Source organism: Strigops habroptila, chromosome 3 (genome assembly GCF_004027225.2).
Source record: "Strigops habroptila isolate Jane chromosome 3, bStrHab1.2.pri, whole genome shotgun sequence".
NCBI lineage: Eukaryota > Metazoa > Chordata > Aves > Psittaciformes > Psittacidae > Strigops > Strigops habroptila.
Window position 1 is genome coordinate 25,743,827 of NC_044279.2, and position 12,764 is coordinate 25,756,590.

General features: G+C 37.9%; 1 protein-coding gene across 7 annotated transcripts in view; it reads left to right on the forward strand.

Moving 5' to 3' along the window:
• The window catches only part of LOC115605968 (ankyrin repeat domain-containing protein 26-like), a 61,023-nt gene that overhangs the window by 13,957 nt on the left and 34,302 nt on the right, over positions 1-12,764 (forward strand). For 6 of the 7 annotated variants that reach the window (XR_003990771.1, XM_030481154.1, XM_030481152.1 and 3 more), the window contains exons 10-19: positions 1,044-1,104; positions 1,557-2,560; positions 3,285-3,369; positions 4,979-5,034; positions 6,204-6,315; positions 7,985-8,013; positions 8,116-8,314; positions 9,312-9,397; positions 10,116-11,090; positions 11,935-12,173. Coding sequence is in view for 6 of the 7 variants with exons in the window: in XM_030481154.1 (XP_030337014.1) it covers positions 1,044-1,104; positions 1,557-2,560; positions 3,285-3,369; positions 4,979-5,034; positions 6,204-6,315; positions 7,985-8,013; positions 8,116-8,314; positions 9,312-9,397; positions 10,116-11,090; positions 11,935-12,173 (2,846 nt within the window). In the remaining variant the exon portion in view is untranslated. The remainder of the gene's footprint in view (positions 1-1,043; positions 1,105-1,556; positions 2,561-3,284; positions 3,370-4,978; positions 5,035-6,203; positions 6,316-7,984; positions 8,014-8,115; positions 8,315-9,311; positions 9,398-10,115; positions 11,091-11,934; positions 12,174-12,764) is intronic. The other variant, XM_030481155.1, reaches the window with a different exon arrangement.

Consider the following 12,764-nt stretch of genomic DNA (forward strand, 5'->3'; position numbering starts at 1 on the left):
TTTGAGTCAGATTTTATAACGTATAAAAGTCTATACGTTACTATTATAACTTATTCTGTTCTTCTCTGAACATTGTTATTGTTTCCTGTGAATTTGGTGATAAAATCCTAACTGTTAAAGAAAAAGGGCATTTATTTATCAAGATCTACTGAAATCTTTCATCACCTAGTTCTCCTTTCCTCCTCGTCGGGTTCCTCGAGGACGCTCAATGGATAAGTTACTCAAATGGGTTGTCTCTTTTTCTTCTATGAGATGGCATTCCATGCTTGCGTGTGATCTTGCACTGCATGTTTTCCCTCTGTTATTTTGAATGCTCAGATAGTGTTGGTTTTGCCAGCTACAAGCTCTCATGCCTACTGTTTTGACTAATGTTCTGAAAAATTATCAACTTCTGCAGTGATGTCTGGAGCATCTATTCTGTTGCACTGGGATTCTGCAGTGATGAGGAACTTGAGTGTGGAAGTTCAACCCTCTCAGTAATGTTGGAGATGCAAGCATGTTTAGTTTTAACATTATTTCATTTTCTTGCCCTGATTTAAATAGAAATGATGCATTTTTCTGGCATGGTTTTGAAATGTAGGGATATTTTGGGAAGTGTACTTGCAGGTACAAATTTATGCATCAAGTCTAGGGATCTTAACAGTTACTTGTGTTTTGCACATTTGTAAGGAAGCATCCTGAAAGTGTGATCTTAAATATAGCTGAATTTTACTTAATGATTACAAATACTGAAACCAGGTATTTAGAACTGTTATGCATGTAAATATAATTTTGGAAACAACTTGCAAAAGAGTGCTTGCATAGTGTTTTTGGTGAAACACACACGAAATTGGATATGTGAGGAGTGTTTGTGTAGTTGGAAGTATAGGATGAGAGCACCAGAGCTGTATCAAAATGCCAGCCTGATTTTATTTACCGTTCAATATTTGATATAAAAAAGGATTTGTTGTTGTTACTGTGTTAAAAAAACCAAAACCAAACAAAAAAACCCAACACCAAAAAACCAAACTTTTTTTTTTTCTTAAATATATTTTTATTTACAGAAGCTGCAGAAGCCAAACTTGACACTGTTAATGAATGCTTCCCAGCAGTACAGGAAAAACAGTAAGCTATTCGGAAAAGACTGCGTGATACACTGATATATAAAAGTAGACTTGCTAAGGAGGTGGTTTTTAGTTGTTGGGGGTTTTTTGTGGTGGGATTTTTGGGGTTTTTTTGTTTTTTTTTTTTTGGGGGGGTGGTGTTTTTTGTTGGTGTTTTTTTTGTTGTTGTTGTTTTGGGGGTTTTTTTGTTCCTATAGTAGCTGTAAAAGTAGCATTTTGAAAACACAACCCTTAGTCATTTCAGGAAAAAGTCATATCCTTAAAATGAAGATATTAATCCCCTCCTAAGCCTTTGTCCCTAGTCAAGTCTGTTCTCCATCCTGCCCATCCGTTATCTGGCTCCTTTTCCAGACATTCCCAGATGACTCCTGTGCATTAATCTGGTAACATGCCTGCTGCTGTTTACATAACTCCTTTTGTTCACATGCATTTTTCCTTTTCTTGTGCTTTAAGATGGTGGTAGTTCTAGAATTGAAAGTCTTAAGTCACCAAAGAAATGCCTCAAAGAAAGAACCCTATCAGATGCAAATCCAAGCAAAGGAAAATGTGGACAATTATTGATTCAAGATGTGTCAGATGCAAAAAACCTGGAGGAGGAGGAGGAACTGGAGGAGGAAGAGGAAGATGATGAAAAAGATAATGGAGATGATGATGAAGATTATGAGGAGGAAGAAGAAGAAGAGGATGAAGATCTTACTCAAGATGAAAAGGAGGAGGAAGATCTTGAAGATGAAGAAACTCAGTCCAATGGCATAGTGGAGGAGGAGCAGGGTGAGAAAACAGAACCTAAAGGGGAAATGAATCAGAAACTGGAGTACGTTAGTAATGCCAAGTATGAAGGGAAAGCTCGATGTGAAGCTGGAGATGTCTGCGATAATGCTGTAAGTAAAAAACTTGATGAAAAGGTGGAGGAATCTGTTGATACTCCTGTGTCTTTTATAGATGGATGTTATGAAAGGCTGCAAGAAAATACAACTGCCATGTCTCCAAAGATAATGAATAATGGAGTATCTTGCAAGTCAGTACCAAAACAAGCTGTCTTTCAAAATCTAAATAATTTGCAAAATGCACAAGAAAGCTGGAACAAGACAAGCATGATCCAGAGGAAGTTTCACAGAAATGCTGAGTCCTGTTTTGTAGACTCTGAAATGACAAACTGTAAAAAAGAGATACCTCAGCCTCCCTCAGGTAGCTGTGGTCTTAAGGAGAAAAAGTCGAGCTTTGGTGACGGCTTTGAAAATAGTGATAATTCTTGGTTAGCAGCAAAAAACTCAAGGCTTGAAAGTCAAAGACTGAACTCTGTTGTTCTTGAATGTGTGGATGATGAAGATACTGAAGAAGAGCAACGTGAAGAAGTAGATGATAAAGTCTGTGAAGCAGTGAAACAGGAAAGTGAAAACTTGTGCTTAAAAAAGTGTGAAGAAAATTTAAAAGCAGCATTTCATTCGAGCACCAAAGTGAGTATATAGGGATGATTCAATCACAAGGTTATTTTCTAAGGGTAATATAGGTAAGAAACAAATGTTAAACTGGATTTCTATTAATACTTATTCTTCACATATATCAGTCTTTTGATCATCCTTTTTTGATATTAGGGGGAATGTCTTACTCCCAGCCAAAGCAGTTTCTCAGGTATAAGAATACTATCAGGCAATATTTTTTATTCCCCCTCCTCTCCCTCCCCCCATTAGTGACAGTGGTTTTGTGGGAAAAAGAATGGGCAGTAGTCTTTGTCTGGATTCAGTTGAAATTTTCTCAGTTGTATGTATAGATTTTATCTGTGAAGATTTACTGCCATTTAGTAAAATTCATTGTGTGATGCCTGAAATTGAGGAAACAAAAAGAAATTTAAATAGGATTGAGAGCAGAAAGCTAGTGATTGTCATGGGAGGAAAGTAGGGGTAAAAAAAGAATATGTTCCAGAAGGATGTAACTTAAAGCTAGAGTTAGACTGACATGAGGAATTCTTCTCAGGGGCTTTGCAGAACCGAGGATGAGACTTTGACTTTAGGCATTGCTGCCTACTCATGTAGATTCCCATGGAAAAATAGAAGGCCTTGTAGAACAAAGCTCAAAGTTTCCCTTTTGTCTTAAACAAGAAAAGTATTTTTCAAGTTATCGATAGGTGGTGAAGAAAATGCTTGTTTTGGCACTTTCCAGCGTTTTGGTTGATCTTTTTAGGAGGAATCGTCTGAGTGGGATGACGAGGAGGAGGAGCAGGAGAAACAAGACATTGGTGAAGAGCTACAAACTGCAGTTGTTGAGGGTATGAAAAATTCTGCTTGTAGTTTATAGCCATCGAGTCCACAATGCTTCAAAAGACAACGCTGATGAAATGAATTCATAAATTGGTCCCAATTCCTCTATAAATATTAATGCACAGCAAATGAACTAAAATGGTGATTGACACAGAGCAAATTTTTTTTTCTTGCCTGTGAGTCCTTGTGGTCACTGGCAGAGAAGGAAAGCGGGTTTGTTCCTTTTCATTTATTCTTGAAGTGAAATTGTAGCATTGGATTCCAAATGATACTATATGAAGCAAGTGCCATTTTTGCCTTTGTGTTCTCCCTGAAGTGATCTGAACAAAATACGCAGATGAAAAAGAGGACTCGAGTACCTTGAGTGTGACGGTAACATTCCTCTTTCTGGCCCATACAGTCAGATTGAAAAGCTGTGACTGCTCTTGGCTGAAGCCTGGGAAAGATTTTAGTCAAGCTGAGAGAAAGCTGTTCTGTTCCAGTGCCTCACCTTATCCAGTTTTAAAACACACAGCATCTCTTCAGTGCCACACTTGTGTGGGCTTGAAAGCATTATCAGCTCTGTCAGAGCTGAGCACTTGGTACTCGCCTTGGGTCTCAGAGCAGGAGAAGGCACTGTTTCCATTGTCTGTCTCCAGAGAGTAGCTTGGTGTGGTAGATGTTACCAGAGCATGTGTAGCTGTTGATCAGATGCTACACAGGGGACCTGGCAGAACCTGCTGGATTGAAGTGCCTATACTTGCTCTTCTGTCTTTATGCATTTTACCGTGAACATGCATTTGGCATAGTCTAAGTAGTCAGCGTCCAAGTTGGAATCAGTAGTTGCCCCCTTCTGGGGTGAGTGCTCTTGCTGGTCTCCAGCTCCTTCCCCTTCCTTGTGTGCATGTCTCCACACAAGTGAATCCTGAATCCATTTTACCTAATGGAGTAGCTCAAAACAGAGAAATTAAGGTAGTCTAACCTGGCCAGGAACCCAGAGGAACCAGCCTTATGTTCATTTGCCTGGTAGAGGAGAGGTTTGTTGTTAACCCCCTGAGACAGAAATTACTTTTGTGTGTTTAGGGTGAATGTTTGAGCTGAGAGCCTCTACTCTATTTTTTAAATGGCAGTGCTCAGGTGTCTAGCTTCTGTGAAGGTGCAGGGTATCAACTCTGTCAAGGAGGATGTTTCCTGGTAGCAGTACAAAAGGAGCATTGTTTCTTGGTGATTTTAGTGTTGCTAGCATGAGGATGTTTTGGATAGTGTTTCAACAGTACTTCCTGTGCAGTGGGAAGTGGTAGTGAATGCCAAATTTTGGAGCTGTAGGCTGGAGAGCAGGTGAGTTGAACTCTCTATACCCCAGGACAGCAGCATGCTGGGGTGTCTTTGTGAATGTTACCCAAACATGTGTTGGGTGTTGCTTGTGGCTGTCAGCTCTTGTGCATAGCCATCTTCTGCTGGAAAGGAAGCAAGAGGAAGTGGTGATGTAAAGGAAATGCCATGATGTGGCTGGGTGAGAAGAAACCCTGGAATAACACTTACTTCTGTACATCTTTGGGATGCAGGATTTGAATGACAGGGAAAAGCAGAGCCAAATAAAAAAAAAATTCAATGTCTCCTTTTTCACCTCATTTTTAGGTGCTCTGACAGCAGTGGAAGCAGAGGAAGATGCTGACTCTCCCTGGGATTCTGAGGTACTTTCTGAGAAAGGCATGGGGGTTCCCACTGGGGTGGAGAGTGGGAGGGTAGGAATAAGACCCAGAAGCACTTGAGAGCTTGCTTTTGACTTGGGCCCTACCACTGATGAGGCTTTCCTCTTTTTCCACTTCTGCCATATCTTGGTAACTGGGGGCCCTTGAAATACTTCTGCTGTAGGCCAGCTGTTCAGTTAGGATTGGGATAAAGCTAGGTCAACCTGATGGCATGGGCCTCATGGAAACTGGCCTTTGAGTTTGGTTTCTAGTATAGTATTGAAGCAGTGAAGTTTCTTGGTACTTAAAATAGTCTGAGCTTTTCACAGGGTTTGACAGGATTTTTGTCGTTTCACCATACAGCTCTATTCTGCTGACCTGATGGCCCTTACAGTCTACAACCTAGATGGTTAGCTGCTTCTGAATAGGTTCTCTCTACCTTTTGTAGGTGTACTTTGTCCCTTTTTGAAAGTCATATTCAACAGAAGTACCAGACATGCTGGCTGTGTTTGCCCTTTTAGTTCTTTCTGTCTGTGGTAATGGGATGAAAGAAAACAGGCAGTTAACCACCTCTGGCTTTTGTTACGAGGAAAAATTAAGTCTTCCCTATCCCCTTCTTAAAAATACAAGGCTAAAATATTATTTTTGTTAGTTTTGTTGGGGTTTGGTTTTTTTCTTAGGTAGCCATAGTTTCTGTAAGCTTTGCCTTGCTAGACTTTGTTCAGCTCAAATCACCCTTGCAATTGGGAGTAGTGATGTGTTCACTCACCACTGCAGGATATGTCCGTAGGGAACATAAGCATGAACTTGAATGTCAGGTACAAGCTCAGTACAAAAATCGGATCACCACAGACCTGCAGTTACTGGTTCACTACCCGCATCTTGAGTTACCATGTTAATTCTCTTTTGTGGCTGTCCAGTTTGTCAAGGCTTGTCAACATGACAGAGCAGTTTATATGAGTTTTGAGGTTTTTGCCTAAGATCTGAAAACACAACTGCTGTGATTTTCCAATACACTATGTCTTGATGTGTCCCTTCCACGTTCTTATCGGAGGTTTTCATATCTCTTAAGGTACTTGATACCATGCTGTACAAGTTGGCTTAGCAGGAGCTTTTTGCATAGAAATGAATTGAAAATGTATTTGTACCAATTCTCATGCATTTGTTTTTAGATTATAGAGACAAATTCTGGAAGTCTGAGAAAAGCATCATCTGGTGTGGTGTTCCCAGCTGCAGGCAGACATGGAGCATGCTCTCAGATTGCTTCAGGGAAACACGACAATGGTAACTTCCTGGTGGACTAAATGCTTGTCTGTAAGCATTTATAGGCTAAAGTGAACTTTTGCAAGTGTCTGTCTTATAAATGCTGTTATGATGTATGCTGTAGCGATGAAGTGCTTAGTATTTGTTAATTAACACCAGTTATCACAGCTTTTCCTTGCCAGTTTGTAAAGCAAGTTGTCTTGTTTGCATTATGTGTGTACTTTGGATGCATTTGGATTTTTCTGGATTCAGGTTCTTGTTGCATAGTGATGAAAGTGTGTGTGGTTTAGGACTGACCTTTCTGAAAATTTAAACTTTCTTGGATGATAATGCAAGAGAAGAAAGCTATGACCTGGATAAGCATTTTTTTTTCCCCTTAGCTTATTTTTTTCATAGCTTTCTGTTGTGCTTTGCCTAGGAGCTAAAATGTGACTAAAAGTTCAGGTTTTGTGGCTGAAGGTTTTTGCCTGTAGTTTGTGACACTGTCTCTTGAGCATCTTGAGCATAGGATGGCACAGAAGTTTTGTTGTTGGGGTAGAACTCTTTTTTGAAGGATTTCTTCTTTAACAAGCAGTTTGTCAGTCCCGTTTGTAGTAGAGGTACAACAGAATAGCTGAAGAAGCTAATCCAGTTTTAGTACGGTAAGCTAGAAGCAAAATGTTGCAAGCTCCCAGGAATTTTAAAATCTATTTGTTGAGTAGTTGTCATGAAAGTCTGTTTTGTATGCTTCTAGTAGATAAGTCTAAAACCAGTGTAAAAAAAAAAAAAAAAAACCAAACACAAAACAGCAGTGTAAAAAGGGGGTTAAAGTGATTATGGTAATCTTTCTAACGTATTTCCGTACTGCTAGACCACCAAGTCTACTGAAATCGAATACTTTTTGTTTTTAATGTTTTGTGGTTTTTTTTTTTTTTTTTTATATGTATAAAATTTTTTCTGTAGAGCCATTTTTAGTAACATTTCATATGCTTCTTTCATGGGAGGACTCAAACTGTAAGATGACTGAAGCAGAGGTTTTGAGAAATATAGGTGGGCCAGTATTTAGAAATTACTTAATATTGAACAAAAATTAAAACAAAAAAAAAATGCAGATTACAACCAAACAGTATTTGTCTCTTTTGTTTTCTTTCAAGATAAACCAGAATAATCTGATGAGAACTAGCTTGATTTTACCTCACTGAAAGACATTTGTAGAAGGTTTCTGTGTCTGCTCCCATATATCCTCTGTTGTATCAATGGAAAGGAAAATACTCCTCAACATTAAACACTCGTAGGATAATCATAGTGGTAGTGCTGTTGGACTGTTCATTCATGAACATTTATTCATTACAGCAGACTAGTTTTGGCTTTTGAAATAATCCTTTATGAAAGCAGGATTCAGCTCCTTAGAAGGACTAAATATTTTCATCTTGTTCTGTTAACAAGCATGACCTTATTGCTTCATGTGAATTGTCCTAGTCCTGTGATGATTATTTTTTTAATTCAAGGTGCACAAAGGGAAGTATGTATTGTCAGTTTCTTATATAATAATAGAAATGCTGTATGGTGAGCTAAATTGAATGTTAGGTGTCATACTCCTGATGAAATAGTGCTTGCAACTAATACTTAATTTTAGAAACGTCTGATGTTGAATGGTGTAAAATACACCTGCAATTAAATAACACTTGCCAAAACACTTTTTTACCTCCAGGCTTTTCAGCGAAACCCAGCAATTCCCAGGTAAGTATTTGTTCACATCAGACCAACTACTTGTTCGGCTCATTAAATAGCATGTAGTTACTTTGGATTCGTTTTTTTATCATTGGATTGTGTCTTTTATAGCTGAAGACTCCTGAAGCTGTTTCAGAAATAAATAAACCCCCTCGTAAAAATAGGCAGCAGAAATCAGGTAACATTCGCTTTATGTGGTGTTGGGTTTTGCTTCATAATCTTTCTGGACAGGAGCATTTAATAAAGCATCTGATTTGTTTTGCAGATCTGTTGGAGGAATTTGGTTTAGGAGATGCAGAGAATATAGAAGGTATTCATAACAGTCTCTTTGTAGTGTTCTTTTATGGACACATTGTACTTGCATATTTTTTCCCAATATTAAATTAACGCTTCTTGCAAGCTGTTCTGGGAGCAGCAGGTCTACTGAAATATGCATCTATGCATGTGTTTGCTCCCACCTCTAGTCTCCCATTCAACCCTAATATTCTTCCATGATGTAGGCTTCCTCCACCATGCCTGCTGTCATCTCGCCTTTTCAGGAAGTCCTGAAGTTTGCTTTCTTTCCAATTTCACATCCCTCCCTGCCCCCCCCCGCCCTCTCCCCCAACAAAAAAAACCCCACGACAAACCAACAACAGAAAAACCCAAAACCAAACCAAAGCAACCAAAAAAACTCCTCAAAAACCAACAAACCAAACCACCCACACACCTTCTTGGTAGGTTCTTTGAGCATGTGCTGTGGCTGATTCCAGGCTAGGGATGCCCAGGAGTTGCAGGCAAGACAAAGGGTAATTCTTGGGATCATGCTGTAGCTGTACTTAGCAGGAATTATTACGATGTGCACATTACCAAATACTGGGTGCCTGTCTGTGCCTAGTTCTGCTCTCTTGAGTTCTTTTCCTTTCGTTTTCTGAAAGGATGTTAAAAATCAATGTGATATCTGTGCAGATATTTCTCTTAGATTTCATCAGGCTCCAGTACTTCTCATCATGCCTTCCAGTTGGCACTCCCAGAACTGTATGCTCAGTGGAGGGGAGACTTGCTGGTTCAAATTATCCAGCCACATTACAATTTTAGTAGGAGGGACAAGGGACCCCTCTGCAAAAACTATGTGTAACTACTGAAGGAAAGGAAGATGTTGATCTTCAAATTATGGAGGTTATTTGTATAGGAGCTCACGAATTTGAGGGGATATGTTATTTTTTGTTAAGAGTTTTTCTTACAAATGTGATGATTCAAGATGCACTCTGGGTGTAAATAGGTAGTATTAAGTCATGCTGGTTAAAAAAATGTTTTTTTCACTGTAGATGAGTACTCAGGATCTACCTCTCACATGTCATCATCAGCTGAAAAAGAAGACATCAAGGATACCACTGTAAACTATGGGATACAGGTATGTAAATCCAAATATTTTGAATTAGAGTCTGAACTGGTAAATTGTATTATACACTAAGGTAAAGAAAACATACCAGTCAGTGCAAAATGCTGAAAGGAGAGTTCTATAGTTGAAGGCTGTATTGAAGTAAAGTTGGATACAGTCTGGTTACAGTAAGGTAAAATCCTTGTAATTATGTTGGATACTTGCTTTTGTATTGATTTGTTTAGAGCCAGTTTTCTTAAATTTTGACCAGTGTTTTTCCTTTCGTGTGATACTGAGAAACAGTGTCGTCAGATGCATTTTTTTCCCTATATAAAATGCACACTCAAGTGAAGAGGGAGGTTTGTCTGTAATACACTGACCTATTTGATTAAACATGCCTGGTCTCCCTCTTTGTAAGAGAAAGATCAAATAAAAAAAAAAATAAAAAAATGGTGACACCAGCTACAGAAAGCAGGCGGGCTAAAAGGTAAAAGCAACCCTAATGTCCAGACAAATCTAATCCAAGAAAAAATGTTTGTCTCTGAAGTTCTTCTGTTTTTAAGAAAATGATGATTCTGTGAATCTTTAGCATACCTTGATTTTTTTTGTTGTTTTGTTTTAATTATGAAAATTGCTTTCAAAATATCTTATTTCTGTTATATAGTAAGGATGAGTTTGCAATAGAAATTACCTAGATTAACGTAATTTCCTTTTTCTTGGTAATTTTTCTGTCTCTACCTGTTTACTTAAGGATAAATATATTTTAGAAACTACCAACTTGATAGAAAAAGCACCACATGAAAATCAGACTGACAGAGCAGAAATTTCACACCATGATGAGAAGTCACATAGTGCTGACAAGCAATTAAGTCAAAAACCTTGGGAAGAAAGATATGAAAAAATGTGGGTTGAAAATGAGAAAAGGGAATTGAAAACAAATTTTAAAAACATTACAGCAGAGCTGAAGCAGCTCTTTGGTGAAATTAATGAAACTGGGAAAACTACTTCCCTTGTGGAAGAAGTGTCAGAAGATGGCTTTAGTGAAGAATTGAAGAGTTCTCCTGTTGTTTCATCTCGTGCGACAGAATCAAGTAGTAAGCTAGAAAGTAAAGGTGATTTTGGAGATATTAAACTTATGCTAGGTGGAAAAGCACCCAAAATGGAAATTGTAATTCCAAGTCTTGATATCCTTCATGATCAAAATAACCTAAATGCAAATGTGGAAGATACCTGGAGTACAGATGAAGAAGATGGCAAAACCGATACAGAGAATACAAAGGTGCCTCTAGCAACAGGAGAGGAAAAGAAAATGCCTACAATGAAAATGGAAGAGAAGGAAAATGGAACTAATAGGAATGTAGAGGGAAATCCTGAATACTCCCTGAGACATAGCTTAAAACCAAATATTTTGGATGACGTTTCTAATGCTTTTCCTAAAATAAGACCTGTTTCTACAAGTGTTGGAAATGCACTTTTTGCAACGGAAAGGAAACTTGGAAAAGTCTCTAATGAAGATGTTTCCAGTGACTGCCTTATTGACAGTAATAAAATAGGAGAAACAGAAATTGAAAGTCCTTTTGCAAATGCTCAGCAATCATGTGGCATGCTGGAAAGGAATCTTGATGAACAACTAAAACAAGATATGGAAAGATTTAAGAGTAAGGTGGGAATGCTGCAAGTAGTATTCCTGGCTTTGGAGAAAGAGAAGGCAGAGCTGCAAAAAGAGGTAGAAGTTCACCTGCTACCCCTTATTCTTCAGTCTTTCTCCATATCAATGGTCCTGTTCACTTTAGCTATTCATCATTAAGGGAAGATGCTTTGTGCTAATTGGTTTTTGTTTTAATGGAAATACATTACTTATCAATTAATAGAGCAGTGGAGAGTTGTCCTCCCCATTTTTGGAAAACACAGAGTACATTATTGCTCCAGTTTAACAATAGGTGGCACTCAGTTCCAGTGTGAGTAGTTAGTAGTTCATTACTGTGAAAAGAAATGCACACAGTTACATCAGTTCTGATTCTGAATCAGAGAATGAAAATAGCTTCTGAACAGGGTCTTGACTAATCTATTCATTTGCTGTGATTTCTGCATGATGTATCATCATTGCCCTTCACTAAAATTCCTGTTTGCGGTGAAACCACTTCTGCTTGTGGCTTTGGGTTCCTCCCCCCGCCCCCATTAAAGAAGCAGTAGACCAGCACACTCACACTTGATTTTCCTCTGTGCTTTTACAACTAACATTGTGCAGTCATTCAAACTCTTTGTCCATCAGTAATGTTTTCATTTTGTAGTTTGTTTGTGTCTTGATATACACTATTGTTTTCTTTTTACGGGCTGTGTTTTTGTTATATCTTTAATCATGAGTGAATTCGAAGTATTTTCAATAACTTAATACACTCTGTAGTGTAATTTTGTGACAATGCTTCTCTTATTAATTAATGCTTCTCTGTATGAATTAAAAATTTAATTTTTCATTTTACATTATTTTAGAGGTAAACCCTGAATCTATCTTGGATATTGTGTTTCTCTTTTCTAGAAATACTAAGAAATATATAACTTTCTTTTTGTAGGTTGAGAAGGAAAAAAGCAAAGAAAGATGTTTAAAAATGCAGGCGATGGCAAAACAAGATGACCTTGATAAATTAAATACACCACCAAGCAACATTACTGATCAGCAGAGGGAACAGAAGCTTACTCTAAAGAAGAATGAGTGTTTGAAAATGGAGAATGAAAGCACTATAGAAGAAAAAGACAAAAAGAATTTTTCATCTGAGGAGAGGTCAAAACTGATTAAAATGCCAATGAAAGGGTAAACTTATTTGTAGTACTACTTAAGGATCTTTTAGATTTTCTGATATTGTAGTAGTTGAAGTAGTTTTGTCACGGCTGAAAACCATACTGAGTAGTCCACTGCTTCTCAAACATCTAGAAGAAAAAAAAATTAGAAAAAACCAGGCTCGTAACAGAGGTTCAGATTTACTGCCTACTTTAAAAAAAAAAAAAAAAAAAAAAATTCCTGTGGTTTTCTTTGTCAGTGCTGAGGCAAAATGTGTCTTCAAAACCAGAGTTGAAGACTGGAAAAAAAGACAGTGATTTTTATAGGAAATGTCTATCCAGAAAAGAAAAGTAGGAACTGGTAGTTTACTTTGCTTTCTCCCTTTTCTAGGTGATTTTAGTTATCTTCATGCAGTTGGTGTTTTTGTTAAGTTTAGATGCTCTTTGTCAGGAGAAGGGAAAAGATAATTATCAAACCAATCTCAAAAGTTTGAAGAAGGCAGATGTTTTTATGTAAACCAAAGCAGGAGTGTTTTTCCTGTCTGTCCATCAAAGGACTCTGCTCTCTAGAGGATATTAGATATGTTCCAGCTTACCTGAATCTAGCTCAGATTCCACATTTCCT